This window comes from Garra rufa, chromosome 24 (genome assembly GCF_049309525.1).
Source record: "Garra rufa chromosome 24, GarRuf1.0, whole genome shotgun sequence".
NCBI classification, from domain to species: Eukaryota; Metazoa; Chordata; class Actinopteri; order Cypriniformes; family Cyprinidae; genus Garra; species Garra rufa.
This window is the reverse complement of record NC_133384.1, coordinates 29,918,467-29,934,422: the sequence shown is the minus strand read 5'-3', so window position 1 is coordinate 29,934,422 and position 15,956 is coordinate 29,918,467. Positions and strand designations below refer to the sequence as shown.

General features: G+C 34.0%; 1 protein-coding gene across 2 annotated transcripts in view; it reads left to right on the top strand.

Annotated features, from left to right (window-relative positions):
* Positions 1-15,956, top strand: part of LOC141300896 (matrix metalloproteinase-16-like) — a 92,823-nt gene that overhangs the window by 24,226 nt on the left and 52,641 nt on the right. Inside the window, exons 3-5 of one of the 2 annotated variants that reach the window (XM_073831178.1) lie at positions 360-374; positions 774-896; positions 9,627-9,931. In XM_073831178.1, the coding sequence (XP_073687279.1) occupies positions 360-374; positions 774-896; positions 9,627-9,931 (443 nt within the window). The remainder of the gene's footprint in view (positions 1-359; positions 375-773; positions 897-9,626; positions 9,932-15,956) is intronic. The other variant, XM_073831179.1, reaches the window with a different exon arrangement.

The following is a 15,956-nucleotide window of genomic DNA, read 5'->3' as shown; positions in this document are numbered from 1 at the left end:
AGCAGTGATTCCCAACCACAGTCTTAAAAATAAAGGTTCTTTATTGGCATCTATGGTTCCATAAAGAACCTTTAAGTTCTATGAAACCTTTACATTCCAAAAAAGATTCTTTAGAGTGAAGAAAAGTTCTTTAGATTTTTAAACAGAAAAACATGTTTCTTTTTAGAACTCTTTGGGAAACCAAAAAGGTTTTTTCTATGGTGAAATCAGCCTCTTGGCACCTTTATGTAAGACATTTTTCTAGTTTGGTGTTAGGTTAAGGTAAATAAGCCTGTTGGGAAACACTGATGTACCACTAGGTTCATGGTAATGTCATAACTCTTATGTGATCTTTTTGTTTCCTTTGTGCTTCGGCATAGTGATATCACCATAAGGTGAGGCTGACTTTTTCTCTTGTGATTTGTTTCTTGCTTTCAAAACCTCAAAAATCTCCTTCTCTCTCTCTGTGTGAACTCAAGTTGAAGGAGACTGAGAGGGATCAGTTTTACGAATACAGAAACCTTACAGTATCATATTAGTTGATTCATTTGCTGATATTTGCCCTCTCTAGATAACATGGTATTCCTAATACATAAGTTAAGTCATATATGAGGTTGAGTTGATGTAAATACACTTTGTATTTTGGGAACCTCATGTGTTTTGAGAGGTTATTCCAGGATGCCAATTAATCTTTGAACATTTTAGTGTTGTGTAGAAGCTCAGACAGACTGGGCTGAATGTCATGAGTGTGAAGCAATGCAATATTAATGAATCTACTTCTTTTTCTCTCTCAGCTGGATGAAGAAGCCACGATGTGGGGTGCCAGACCAGCTCGGCGGTGCCTCGAAATTCAGCGTCCGAAAAAGACGTTACGCCCTTACAGGGCAGAAATGGCAACATAAACATATCACATACAGGTGGGTTACAAAAACACACTTACTTTGTGTGAATGTGCGTGTTATATTCTATGAAATTTCTGCAAAAAAAGTAAAAATATATAAACATCCTCAAAACACAACACATTTAATATAGAAGCAAAATTGCATGAGATACTAAAACTTGATTTTAAAGAAAGTGTTTTTTTACATTATTTAGTGAGGTTTATGCTTATTTCAAGAAAAAAACGTTTTGCCAAAGGGGTAAGAAAAACACACTCAATTCAAAATATATTCTTTGAAAACAAGTCTTAATTTTTAATGCAATTTAGCTTCTCAAGTATAAATGCGTCTTGTTTTAAGGATGTTTAAATATGTTTACTGGAAGACGACACTAATACTGATTAAGGAAATGATTTTTGCGGTGCCAGCAGCAGTGCTGAGATAATTAGGCTGTCAGATTCTTCTCCCTCACCTCACTGTCCGCCTGCCAAACTCCCTTCACTCGTCCTAAATCACTCCGTCCAGTGTTTGTATCTCTTCCCCTGGCCTCTTTTGCTCCATCTTTACAAGCCTTTATTGCAATGACTAGATTAAAGGATCTAGTTGCACTAAATTATTCAAGCCAAATTATTATACAAATTATTATACACCGTTCACAAGCTTTTCATGTTTTTAAACAAGTCTCTTGGAGTAAAAAAAAACAACAATATTGCGAAATATTATTATAATTTAAAATAACTTATTTGCATTTAAATATATTTTAACATGCAATTTATTTTTGTGATGCAAAGCTAAATTTTCAGCATCATTACTTCTGTTTTCAGAGTCATATAGTCCTTCAGAAATCATTTTAATATGCTGATTCGATGCGTAATAAATATTTCTATTTAAAGGAGAGGTTCACTTCCAGAACAAAAATGTACAGATAATTTACTCACCCCCTTGTCATCCAAGATGTTCGTGTCTTTCTTTCTTCAGTCGTAAAGAAATTATGTTTTTTGAGGAAAACATTTCAGGATTTCTCTCCATATAATGGACTTCTATGGTGCTCGTGAGTTTGAACTTCCGAAAGGCAGTTTAAATGCAGCTTTAAAGGGCTCTAAAAGACCCCAGCCAAGGAAGAAGGGTCTTATCTAGCGAAACAATTGGTTATTTTCTTAAAGAATTGACCATTTAGATACATTTTAACCTCAAATGCTTGTTTTGTCTAGCTCTGCGTCAACTTTGTGCATTAGGTCAAAAAACTCCCATTTCATTTTCTTCTCCAACTTCAAATCGTCCTACATCACTGCAGAAGTACCAAACAAGTTTTTACAAAGTGCAAGGTGGGTAAAACAAGGTAAAAGGTAAAGCCATGTAATCGAGGTAAAACAGTGATTTGAAGTTGGAGGAGAAAATGAGATTTTTCGACATACCCTAACTGTCATGAACGGGAATACACAGAGTTCACACAGAGCTAGGCAAGAGTATTTAAAGTTAAAAAGTATATAAATTGTCAATTTCTTTTTAAAATAACTGTTTCAGTAGATAAGACCTTTTTTCTTCAGCTGGGATCATTTAGAGCTCTTAAAGACATTTAAACTGCATTTTGGAAGTTTGAACTCGGGGGCACCATAGAAGTCCACTATATGGATTTTACTAAAAAATAATTAATTTCTTTTCAACTAAAGAAAGACATGAACATCTTGGATGACAAGGGGGTAAATTATCTGTAAATCTTTGTTCTAAAAGTGAACTTCTCCTTTATTATTTTTAGCATATACAGCATTTTATTTGTCCTACATACTTACAATACAAGTTATTGTTCTTATATAACATCAGCGATGAGTGATTTGTATTGTTGTGGTGGCATGTATTAATACATGATGCTCTTTATCTCAAATGCAATATTTCTTTAATAATCCCACATCTTATGTACTGTATGTATGACCTATATTCAAAATAACTGCATTACATTTGCCTGACAGTATTGTGTCGGTGGTAATTGTATTTGTGTGACGGCCGTGACAGAAAAAGTGCTCCAAAATTCTTACTACTGTAGAAATGTATCCACCTAGAAATATAGTCCCACCTCAAAAGGATGATTTAGACAGCTGAACAGTTCGAATAACAAACATTCTTACTGAATAATTCATGTAAGTGCTTTAACAAAAAACTCAAGCTTCACATTTCTGCTTTTAAACTCTGATTGTAACCATGTCAATGTACAGTAAAAGTGTTTTTGCAGGCTGATGGACAAGATGAAATTATAAAAGACCAGTGTACCAGCATCTTTTGATATGATATAAATCAAACAATAGGGCGTACTGAGAAATAGAAATAGAAAGAGAGAAAGAAAGCGAGATTATGATTATGTAATGGAATGGTGGCTTTAGGCATGAGTGTGTGTGTGTGTGTGTGTGTGTGTGTGTGTGTGTGTGTGTGTGTGTGTGTGTGTGTGTGTGTGTGTGTGTGTGTGTGTGTGTGTGTGTGTGTGTGTGTGTGTGTGTGTAGCCAGGCTGAGCAGATGGGTAGGCAGATGTTCCCCTCAGCACTCCCTGCTCTCTATCTTGATCCAGACTGTACCACCCTTCACCTTCCCCCAACCCTGGATCATACCATGTGAACTTACACACACACATACATATACACGGACACACAGAGGCCTCTCCTCATCCTTATGCTATAACAAGCACAAATAGCATCAGTGTATGTGTGTGTGTTAGTCTGGGCTAATTGAGTTGGTCTCAAAGCAGTCTGTGTTCTCATAACCGCTGACACACACGCAGTCATTCACGTAACTGACACAGTTTCAATATCGCCAGCAAAGGACTTGAGAGAACAAAGCGAGGTGTTGTGTATTCAGCGACTCGATCGTGCGAGGGCTTGTGTTTACATGGGTTTAGATGGTATAATGCCGTATTTTTTTTTGTAGTAACAGTATATGTAATGGGCACTGTTGTTCTTTATTGATTTGGAGGATGCTGGTTTGGGCCATCCTGTTTTTTTTTTTTGTTTTTTTTTTAAAACAACAATAAATTAGTTCTCTTTTGAATTCATTTTGAATTAGTGGCTTAAAGGATGCACAGGGTTCAGTACAAGTTTTGTAAGTTGCTTTGGAGAAAGTGTCTGCTAAATGCATAAATAAAAAATGGTTACAGGAACACACTTTCATTGGAAGTGAACTAAGCCATCATATATATATATATATATATGTATATATATATATATGTATATATATATATATATATATATATATATATATATATATGTATATATATATATATATATATATATATATATATATATATATGTATGTGTATATATATATATATTTTTTTTCTTTTTTTTTATGAACGTAAACCAGGCCAGAATTTCTTTTAAAATATGAATATATATGTTTAAATATTATTATTACTATTATTGTTTTCTGTTTTTTTTTTAATGGAAGTAAACAAGGCCAGAATTTTGTTTAAAATGTGAATAAATATATTAAATATTATTTTTACCATATATTTTTCCTTTTTTTTACTAAAGTAAACCAGGCCAGAATATAATTTAATATATATATATATATATATATATATATATATATATTTCTTTTTTAAAATTTAAGTAAACTAGGACAGAATTTCATTTAAAATATGAATATATATTTTAAATATTAATATTTACATTATTATTATTTTTATTTTATTTTATTAAAGTAAACCAGGCCAGAATTTCTTTTAAAATATGAATATACATTTTAAATATTATTATTAACATTACTGTTATTAACATATTTTTGTTAAATTATTGGTATGAATTATTCAATAAAACTTGAGTTTACAGTTTAATCTCTAAAACTGTAAACTGTCTACATCTACTACATTTTTTAATGATACTTTAACAGGTGGTGTTTATTTCACCCTGGTGAAGAAAAATAAATTTAATTTGTAGTTCATTTATATTTATCATTTATATATGACTTTTAAAACTAAACTGTAAAGTTGTAAATCGTCTAAATCTACTTAATTTTATAAATGATCATTTAACAGGTGATGCATTCTTGAAGTCTTATTTGACCCTGGTCCAAAAATTTATTTATAATTATTAATTATAATTTATATGTATATTTTTATATATGACTTTTAAAACAAACAAATTTTAATTCTCAGGTTTTGTGGGTTTTAACTGATTTTAATTCTACTTCCACAATTCAAATTTAATTTAAATTCAGGAATCTAAAAAGCATTTAAATTGGTTTTCAACTAAAAACAGAACACATTTTTTTCACGTCTTGGCCATTCATTTACACAACAACTGCATTTTGGGGGCCTAAAATCCACACTTTTAAAAACAATACCGTTATCGTCTGTGTTAACTAAAAACTCAAAATACATGTTATGTGTTCAGTCTATAGCTATGTGTGCAGCCGTGTGGTATTTTTTTTTTTTTTTTTACAAAGTGATATCGCCAACTAATGGTCTGGCATGCATACAGCGTTTTTGTCATTTTCGTGGATTCCGTGTGAACAGGGATCATTTTGACACCGCTGTCGTCTGTCACACGTTTCCCTTTTCACGCGTTTTCATGTAAACATACCCTCAGTTGAATTCTGAAAGGCACACAACCCCTGCTTAGTATAGTGGACAATATCCCTGCTGTTGGATTTTCCATGGAAAGATCCTTCTGGTGGTGGTGGTGGAGCCTTGTGGTTAAAGAGCTGGGCTGATAGCCAAACAGTTACAGGTTCAAACCCCAGACGGGGTGATCTATGAATTATAAACATTGTGCCCTCGTGACAAACACTTAACCCCTACCTGTCTCTGTGATTTAACGCGGTTAGATTGTGGAAACGATTTATACTGGCTCTGGTTATCAACCAAGTGCTTTCTGGCATTCAGTCTCCATGCAAATTTATGCCTCTTTTCTCAGTGATTTTTTTTTAACCGAATCAATTCTGTATGTCGCAGATGAGAAACACGGCAGGAAGGTTTGCAAAACACCTCACACGGCTCTAACAAGCCTTCACAGCAGCTGAGCTGAAAATCTAAGCCTAAAGAGGAAAAGAAATAACTGAAGGGTCGTGAAGTTCAAAGACAGGATTATGATTTCTGGGAAGTGCAGCTGAGAAAGACAAGAAAAATACATGAACAGTGGAAGCCAGATGTTGATCTAATAGTTTGCGCTCACAGACAGAACAACTGTATGCGGATGATATCCAAACCCCATCCTGCACCACCTGGAGGGAACGAGAGCGAAAGAAATAGAGATAGAGGGCTTAGGTTTCCGTGAGATATTATGTCTTGTAAATATTTTAAAAGGCACAGCTTTAATACAGTTTAAATTCCTCTGCACATTTGAGAAAACAGCTGCTACTGAGTTGATTGAGAGTTTTGGCTAATACACTATAGACATAAGCAGTATGTCGTAGTACCTGATACTCATACTTAAGTACCTGTATAAGAAGAGATTCCCTCAAGTAAATGTTAAAGCAGCCCATGGGAAACATATCAGATAGAAGGTCTAAAGTAAATGATATTTCATGCATCGGTGTCTGTGTAAGAAGATGAATCAGAAAATGAGTCAGAAAGTTGACCATCTGCTTTTGTTTCAGATTGGTTTGTGAATGAATCATTCAGATAAACTGTAAACCAGTAAACGATTCAATCGAACTGCCTCAAAAGAATGATTCACAACTGATTTTGTAAATGTTGTCAAGTAAAAGTGAAAATCAATCGATATATTTACAGTCAAACCATTTTTCACAATATCACATAACAAATATAGTTTAGAAAATAGTAATAAATATGACAAGAACTCAGAGTTAAACTCTGTCAGAACAAATTCATCTTGATAATCACCAATTATTTACAGTCAAACCCAAATTTATTCAGACACCTTCAAAAGTTCTTACAGTTTATTCGCTATAGTTTAGAAAATGGTAATAAAATATGACAATAACTCAAGAGTTAAACTATGTGAGAACAAATTCGTCTTGATAATGTCATATAACTTTGAAAGGTATGTAACAAAACATGGTCAGGTCAAATTGTAGGTCCCAAAGTTTTATCATTTTTACTGGAAGTCAACTGTATGATAAATTTTTGGGTATAATATGTCACAGTTTACTTTATTTTGTTTACATAAAAGTTGACTTACATAAATGAACATAGTGTGCTGCACCCAGTAAAAAATATGAAAAATTATATCTGGTGTCTGAATAATTTTTGGTTTGACTGTATACTCAGTTGAGGTAGTAATATTTCCATAAGTGTCATATTTCTAGACTGTTACCAGTTTTGAACAATAATATATTTATTAGTCGCATGACAGTAGCTTGGTAGTTTTCATAAATAAACAATAACATTTGAACATTATTTAATTTATTTGTTAACATTTTAAATTAGCTTTATTTATATTTCCAGTTTTCGTTTTAATTTTGGTTTAAGTCTTAGTAATTTTGTCTTATTTTTATTTCAGTTTTAGTAATTTTAGTACATCAACCTAAACTAATTTTATTTCAGTTAATTACAAAGACATAATTTCTCATTTTCAATTTTTTTAAGTTGAAGGTTTTTTTGTTTTGTTTTTTGGTATTTTGTTCAATTTCCAAAAACAATTTTACTGTTTTTAGTTTTAGTTAATAACAACTGAACAAATGAACAATGAAGCTTGGAGAATCTGATATATTCCAGTGAATCAGTTCGTTTGCAAGGTTCATGCAATTTACTGTAAGCTGTTCCAACATAAATTATTTATTGATTTGAGACTTTGTAAGTACTTACATATTAATTTCAAAACATTTGGACCTTTAAATTGTGGCTTTTTCAAAACATTAGCTTGACTGTGGTTGAACTAACTGCTTTAATATGAGTATCTTATAGTCTGGTCTTAAAGGGATAGTCCATCCAAAAATGAAAATTCTGTCATTAATTACTCACCCTCATGTGATTCCAAACCCGTAAGACCTTTGTTCATCTTCAGAGCACAAATTAAGATATTTTTTATGAAATTGTAGAGCTTTCTGACCCTGCAGCAACGCAACTACCATGTTCAAGACCCAGAAAGGTAGTAAGAACATCAATAAAATAGTCCATGTGGCATCAGTGGTTCAGGCTTAATTTTATGAAGCTATGAGAATACTTTTTGTACACAAAGAAAACAAAAACTAACTTTATTAAAAAATTTCTTCTTTTAGCTTCATAAAATTATAGTTGAACCACTGATGTCACATGGACTATTTTAACGATGTCCTTACTACCTTTCTGGGCCTTGAACGTGTCAGTTGCGTTGCTGTCTGTGCAGGCTCAGAAAGCCTTTTCATTTCATCAAAAATAACTTAGTTTGTGTTTTGAAGATGAAGAAGGTCTTACGAGTTTAGAATGACATGACAGAATTTTCATTTTTGGGTGAACTATCCCTTTAAAGTACCTTCATTAACACTGACACAGACACACTGCTACATTAGAAGTAGTTCCATAAGACAGAGCGGCTTGAACCTTTAAAAACTCAGTCTAAAGGCAAAAGAAAATTTGGTTTGCCAAACAGCCAACAGTGTGCTTAAAACACATTGCCCACATCAGGCACCTTTTGTAGTGCAGTGAGCTGTTGGTAATCCTCAGTGAGAAAATAAATCCTGCTTCACCTGTAGCACCTCCAGCAGACAAGAGGAGCAGAAGAAGCAGCGGCTCCTCCTAATTTACTCTCTTTGTCTGTCTCTCTCTCTTTTTTTCGAGATTTCATGGTGTGAGATACACTCGCTCTGTTCCAAAACACATTGCGCTGCCTATGTAGACAGCATTTTAAGTCGTTTTCTAAGTCAAAACTGTTCCAAAAAGAAAGTGATATTCAAGGAGTTGTATACTTTTAGAACAAAAATGTACAGATAATTTACTCACAAGAAGTTCATGTCCTTCTTTCTTCAGTCGTAAAGAAATTATGTTTTTTGAGGAAAACATTTCAAGATTTCTCTCCATATAGTGGACTACTATGGTGCCCCGAGTTTGAAATTCCAAAATGCAGTTTCAATGCAGCTTCAAAGGGCTCTAAACGATTCCAGCCGAGGAAGTGTCTTATCTAGCTAAACGATTGGTCGCTTCCTTTTAACCTCAAATGCTCGTCTTGTCTAGCTCTGCCTGAACTCTGTGTATTCCAGTTCATGACAGTTAGGGTATGTTGGTAAACTCCCATCTAATTTTCTCCTTCAACTTCAAAATCGTCCTACATCGCTGTTTTACCTTTTTTTGCAAAGGGCGTTTGATCTTCTTTGCATGCTCACTTTGTGTGGGTTCGAACATCTGGAGCGATGTAGGATGATTTTGAAGTTAGAGGAGAAAATGAGATGGGAGTTTTTCGACATACCCTAACTGTCTTGAACCAGAATACACAGAGTTAACGCAGAGCTAGACAAGACAAGCATTTGAGGTTAAAAAAGGATATAAATTGTCAAATTTTTATAGAAAATAACCGATCGTTTCGCTAGATAAGACCTTCTTCCTTGGCTGGGATCGTTTAGAGCCCTTTGAAGCTGCATTGAAACTGCATTTTGGAAGTTCAAACTCGGGGCACCATAGAAGTCCACTATACGGAGAGAAATCCTGAAATGTTTTCTTTACGACTGAAGAAAGAAAGACATAAACATCTTGGATGACAAGGTAAATTATCTGTAAATGTTTGTTATGGAAATGAACTTTATCTTTAAGTTGCCTTAAAAGATGCTTTGGGAAACAACACATAGTTGTTTATTTGATCATTTTATGTAAAATACACTCAGATCTGACTGTCGTCTTATCTTCTTTCCAGTATAAAAAACGTCACGCCTAAGGTGGGAGCGGAGGAGACCCACAACGCCATTCGCCGGGCGTTCGACGTGTGGCAGAACGTCACACCGCTGCGTTTCGAGGCGGTGCCCTATAGCGATCTGGAGCGCAGCAAGAAAGATGTGGATATTACTATCATTTTCGCCTCAGGTTTCCACGGCGATAGCTCCCCCTTTGATGGAGAAGGGGGTTTCCTTGCACATGCCTACTTTCCTGGTCCGGGGATTGGAGGAGACACACACTTCGATTCAGATGAGCCCTGGACTCTGGGGAACCCTAACCATGACGGTACGTAAACCTGGTTATATTAGTTGCGTATAAACCCAGCTTTATTGGAGAATAAACCTCAGCACACTCTCCATTAAAGTGAACAACTCTGTTGTATGAGTCTTGCTTTTCTAGAAAATGATGGAGTCTTACATGTAGAGTATATGTATTTGATCAATTGTAGCTTACATAGCATTACATTTAAAGGAGAAGTTCACTTCCAGAACGCAAATTTACAGATAATTTACTCACCCCCTTGTCATTCAAGATGTTCGTGTCTTTCGTTCTTCAGTCATAAAGAAATTATGTTTTTTAAGGAAAACATTTCAGGATTTCTCTCCATATAGTGGACTTCTATGGTGCCCCAGAGTTTGAACTTCCAAAATGCAGTTTTAATGCAGCTTCAAAAGGCTATAAACAATCCCAGCCGAGGAAGAAGGGTCCTATCTAGCGAAACTATCAGTTATTTTCTAAAAAAAAAAAAAAAAAATGCTCATCTTGTCTAGCTCTGCATGAACTCTGTGTATTCTGGTTCAAGACAGTTAGGGTATGTCAAAAAACTCCAATCTTATTTTCTCCAACTTCAAAATCATCCTAAACACTGGGTCGGTACTTCGGTACTCAGCGATGTTGAGACGAATTAAGTTGGGAGTTTTTCAACCTACCCTAACTGTCTTGAACATAGAGTGCACGCAGAGCTAGACAAAACAAGTATTTGAGATTAAAAAGTATATAAATTTTCTATTTTAAAAAAAATAACCAATCGTTTCGCTAGATAAGACCCTTCTTCCTTGTCTGGGATCATTCAGGGCCCTTCAAAGCTGCATTAAAACTGCATTTTGGAAGTTCAAACTTGCGGGGCACCATAGAAGTCCACTATATGAGAGAGAAATCCTGAAATGCTTTCCTCAATAAACATAATTTCTTTACAACTGAAGAAAGAAAGACATGAACATCTTGGATGACAAGGGGGTGACTAAATTATCTGTAAATTTTTGTTCTGGAATTGAACTTCTCCTTTAAAGCTGTTGATATTCTGAGAGTGGAACTGGTTCTGGGGAACTTCGGAACAAGCAAACTAGATATTCAACAGCATAACTGTATATTTTGCTTGTTTTTCTGTTTGTGAAATAATCAGTATTTAGGACTTGACATCATAATTTCAGTTTTTTCACAGACCTATTATTATTGTTGCACTAATTTCAGTTTTACCCATCCCTAAATCGTGTGTACAAACAAAAACAAACTGTGGTCACTTTACATACCGGTCAGATGGTCTCTTCCTGTCTTGGTGGGCATTTCTTGACCAGAATGATCTGCAGTGTAGATCAGACGTCTGTTTCTGCAAGACCAGCTTGTCTTTGTCTGGTGTTGCCAGATCTCTAAGAAACAAACAAAGTCTGACACACAAAGCCCAATGTACGCAAGTCAGCTTACCAAGATATGCCAAAATAAGCATGTGTGTGGGCTGACTGTGTTAATTGTTATATGGGATAAGAACTGTTTCTCCAGCTTAATCTGAAGATTTTTAGAGCCAAAATCTAACACGCCTACATGCCCAGATGTAAATAAACCCGAAAAACTGCAACCTGTGACTTTATGAAAAAAAGTCATTTTAAATACTGTATGCACATTGCAACAATGTTGTGTTCTGAACCCAAAGATATTATTTGCACCAAATATATCATTTGGAGGCGGAACCACTGTGCTGTCAATCATTCTGCAATTGTAGCCATTAGTTCAGATGTGTCAGTTTAACCAGTGTAAACAATTTCTCAAGTGGACTATTACAGTGCAATAGTGGTGGTAACCACACATATACAACATGCAATGTCACACACAGTTCTGAAGCTTTACTATTTAAGACCACATTTCCAAACCTGTTCACAACTTTGCAAGCATTTATATATAAACCTGCTACTCACAATCTTTATCACTTCACTATGCAATGCACTATGCACTATGCACTATGATGATTTCCACATCAGAGTAAAAAATAAAAGGTTGGAATATTTCAGTCATACTGCAAGATACAAAGCAAATTGTGAGATATAAATTTGAAATTATGAGAAGATATTGAGTCACATTTTAAGATATAAAATATTGGATTAGATATAAAATAATGTATAAAATTGCATTTTAAAATATTAAACATTCAGTTGTTAAACTGAAATTATAAATGTAAATGTATTATGTGAAATGTAAAGTTGCAATTGTGGTGTTTAAAGTCAAAGTTTATTTTGTTGTGATTTTATAAAATGCAGTTATGAGATAAATTCAGATATTAAAATAGCATTTGTGAGATATAACGTCACAATTAGGAAATGTAAAGATGCAACTGAGAGATACTGTACTCAAATTTTGTTGAAATGATGAAATTGTGAGATACTATAGTCATATTTAAAAAAAATACAATTGTGAGATATAAAAAATGATTTTAATATATAAAATATAATTTGTGATATACAATGTCACAATTAGGAGATATTAAATTATCAAGAGTCACATTTAAAAGTGTGATTTAATGAAATATAAAGTCACAATAACAATAAATAAAATTGTTAAGAGTCATATTCAAAATAGTGATTAAAAATGCAATTAGAGATAAAAAAGTAAAAATATAAAATAAGGATAAGTCCTAACGTAAAGTAAAGTCCTACTTTAAAATATAAAATATTTAGTTGTGATTTAAAGGGAACAACAGATGTCCATTTTCCACAAGTTGGTATGATTCTTCAAGGTTTTCATGAAATGTCTTCAAAATACTTTGGTTAAAATTCTTTAATGGTCATGTAAAACACCTTTTTACCTTGTCAAAAACAGCTCTGTTCACAACGACCCGTTTCAGTGTGTGTCTCTTTAAATGCTAATGAGCTATTGCTCACTCCGCCTCGTTCTTCTGTTTTTGTGTGTATTTGGTGTCAAATTACCATCATACAAAAAACTAATCCACTGCGTCCTCAGTAACTCTGATTTCAGGAGGAAAATGAAGACTCTTAAGTTCTCTTAACATCTAAATACAAAACACCTGCATTGCTTATGTAACATTGTTGTCACTACAGCTGCTCAAGTGGGAAATAAGTGAAATAAGCGAATGCGGAACTGTCCGTCATTTGTTTTGACATCATACTGCTCAGACTCCGCCCACAACAGATCACAAAAAATCAAAGCAGCTTGATAATTGAGACTGTTTAGGTCACAGATATAAGAAATACGGTTGCAGTTATGACACACAAAGTCACAATTGTATTTATTTTTACTCTGAGGCATACTTCTATATTGTCTTCATCAAATCTAACTGCCCTCTCGTCCTCTATATCCCCTGCGCTCATTCCCAGCCATCTATTTTCTATATTTTCAACACTTGCCATCCTGCTATTATAGGTAGCCTTCAGGTATCTGTCTCTCTCATTCACCACATTTCAAATTGTTGCCATTTCTGCCATGCATCCTATAATAGGCCTACTCGCATACACTCACAAACACCCACAAAGCACACATAGTCAATAGGAGACAACACTTCTGTGCCTCTGTTAAATCAGTCCCCTGCCTGTTGCCGGGGAGGTGGCGATCTGTCGTTGAACACAGTTGTTGTGTTTGTTTTGTTGAGGGATTACAGCTCTCTGAAGCCTCACGTGGGCAGACACTTCCACTCTCTGGATGTGGACATCCTCTCTACCTCTCCTCGGTCTCGTTGTCTTGTCAGGGAGTTCAGCTGTAAGTAGGTCAGCCAGTGTGTGTAAAGCAGTAAGTGACGGGGATTCTGGGAGTATAATAAGGGGGACACAGCTCACAAGATGTTTAGTCTGGGTTAGGGGGACAAACTACACCGAAAAATGCGATTTTCTGGCTATTTTCAAATTCTTACCTTCTCTTTCACTTTTATCACTCTGTTTGGTTTCAGAAACAGACACAGAACATTACGGCTGGGCTGTGGAACTGTGTGTGTGTTTGAAGGAGAGCAGTTAGACCTCACAGCAGGAACAATCTCCTGGTCTCATTCGAGGCTGAGAGAAAAAGAGATTGTCTGGGATGATAAAGGTGAAATGCACAGAATAGAGCGAGAAAACCATTTGTTTACAACCGCTGCTGCACTTTAGCACCGAAACTGTGAACAGATGAAGTTGTGTAGCTTCTTTTCTTCTGTTATGGATATCGTGGCGAGGTGGTTTAAGATGAACCAAAAGGTTGTAGGTTGAAATAGCCTGTGCTAGTAGATGCCACAACTGCATTCTGCAGTGAGAAAGCATCTTTTTCCATTGATGACCTTTCAAAAATTTGTTTTAAACATCAAAAGTTGTTATTGCTTAACATAGATTTTTTAAAAAGCTTTTTAATGCCAAAGATGCTTAAATATTATGATCCCCCTTCTTGAAATATGAAAGCAGCTACATTTGTGAAGACATTTGTAAAAAAAAAATAATAATAATAATATAGAAAATAAATAAAACAATAAATTAAATATTAGTAAATGACATAAATGAAATAATAAAAATAAATAAAATATTGTGACATTTTACAGATGTTTCCCAAATAATATTGTTGCAAATTAAAAAATATTAGGATTTATGTTTAATTAGAATATTACATAGTTGCTTTTTAATATATTGGATGAAATATATTTATAAAACATTTTCAGTTCATTGAAAATTATTTGTATTGCGCTTTTTACAATAAATGATTTTTCATGATTTTTGACTTCAGAATTTCTGACTTAAATTCTGTAATTATGTTAAATAATTAAAAAATGACAATAAAATAAAAAATATTAATAAATAAAATAATAAAACTAATATTTTTTTTAATTTAATAAAAATAAATAAAATATTAAGTGTGACATTATACAGATCTTTTCCGAATCAAATAACTGTCTTTTATATTGCCATTGTATTAAAGCAAATTTTTAAAATATTATATTAATTATATGATTTATGTTTAATTATAATACTATAAACATGATGTGAATATTTACCTAACATTTAAATTTTAAATAAAAAAAATGAAATAAAATAATATAATAAAAGAAAAATAATATAATAAAAATAAATTAATAAATGTAATAAACATAAATTAAATATTAAGTGTGCTTAAGTATACAAATATTAAGTATACAAACGCTTCCCAGATTTAATAACCGTCTTTTATATTGTCATTGTATTAAAGCAGGTTATTAAAATTATAATTATAATTATAATATTATATAAAATATTGGCTTTTTATATATTTTAATAGGAAAAATCTAGGAAGTGAGGTGAGGCCAAGTATGGTGACCCATACTAGGAATTTGTGCTCTGCATTTAACCCATCCAAGTGCACACACACAGTAGTGAACACACACACACCGTGAACACACACCCGGAGCAGTGGGCAGCCATTGCTGCGGCGCCCGGGGAGCAGTTGGGGGATCGGTGCCTTGCTCAAGGGACTCACCTCAGCCGTGGTATTGAGGGTGGAGAGAGTGCTGTACATTCACTCCCCCCACCTACAATCCCTGAGAATCGAACCTGCAACCTTTGGATTACAAGTCCAACTCTCTAACCATTAGGCCACGGCTGCCCCACAAATCTGCCGGAATAATATATGAAACAATATAGAATAAAATAATATAGATCAATTTTAAATGAATTGTATTGCACTTTTTACAATAACTGATTTTTTCAGGTTTTCAGACTTCAGTATTTCTGACTCAAATTCTGTAAAGGTCCTGAGCAAGGTTGATTAACCAAAACAATGCTTAAAAAAGATAAAATTTTGTGATTCATCATGGCATCAAGTTTAGCAAAATCTTGTTTTATATCTTCAAAAAACCAAATCAGATCTGCCTTCAGCAAACAAGAACATGTATGTAACAAGAAAGCCTGTAATATTCTCAGCTACTTATGCAGGCACCATACCTGCACATTATACTCTTGAAAAGATAAGCAGTAAATGTTTTGTTTTTCACCCAAATGTCCCCGGGGAGAGGTACGCACAGGCAAACACGGATTCCGGCAGATTTTGAAGTTTTTCATGCTCTTATGTTGATGCGATAACATCGGCTACAGTG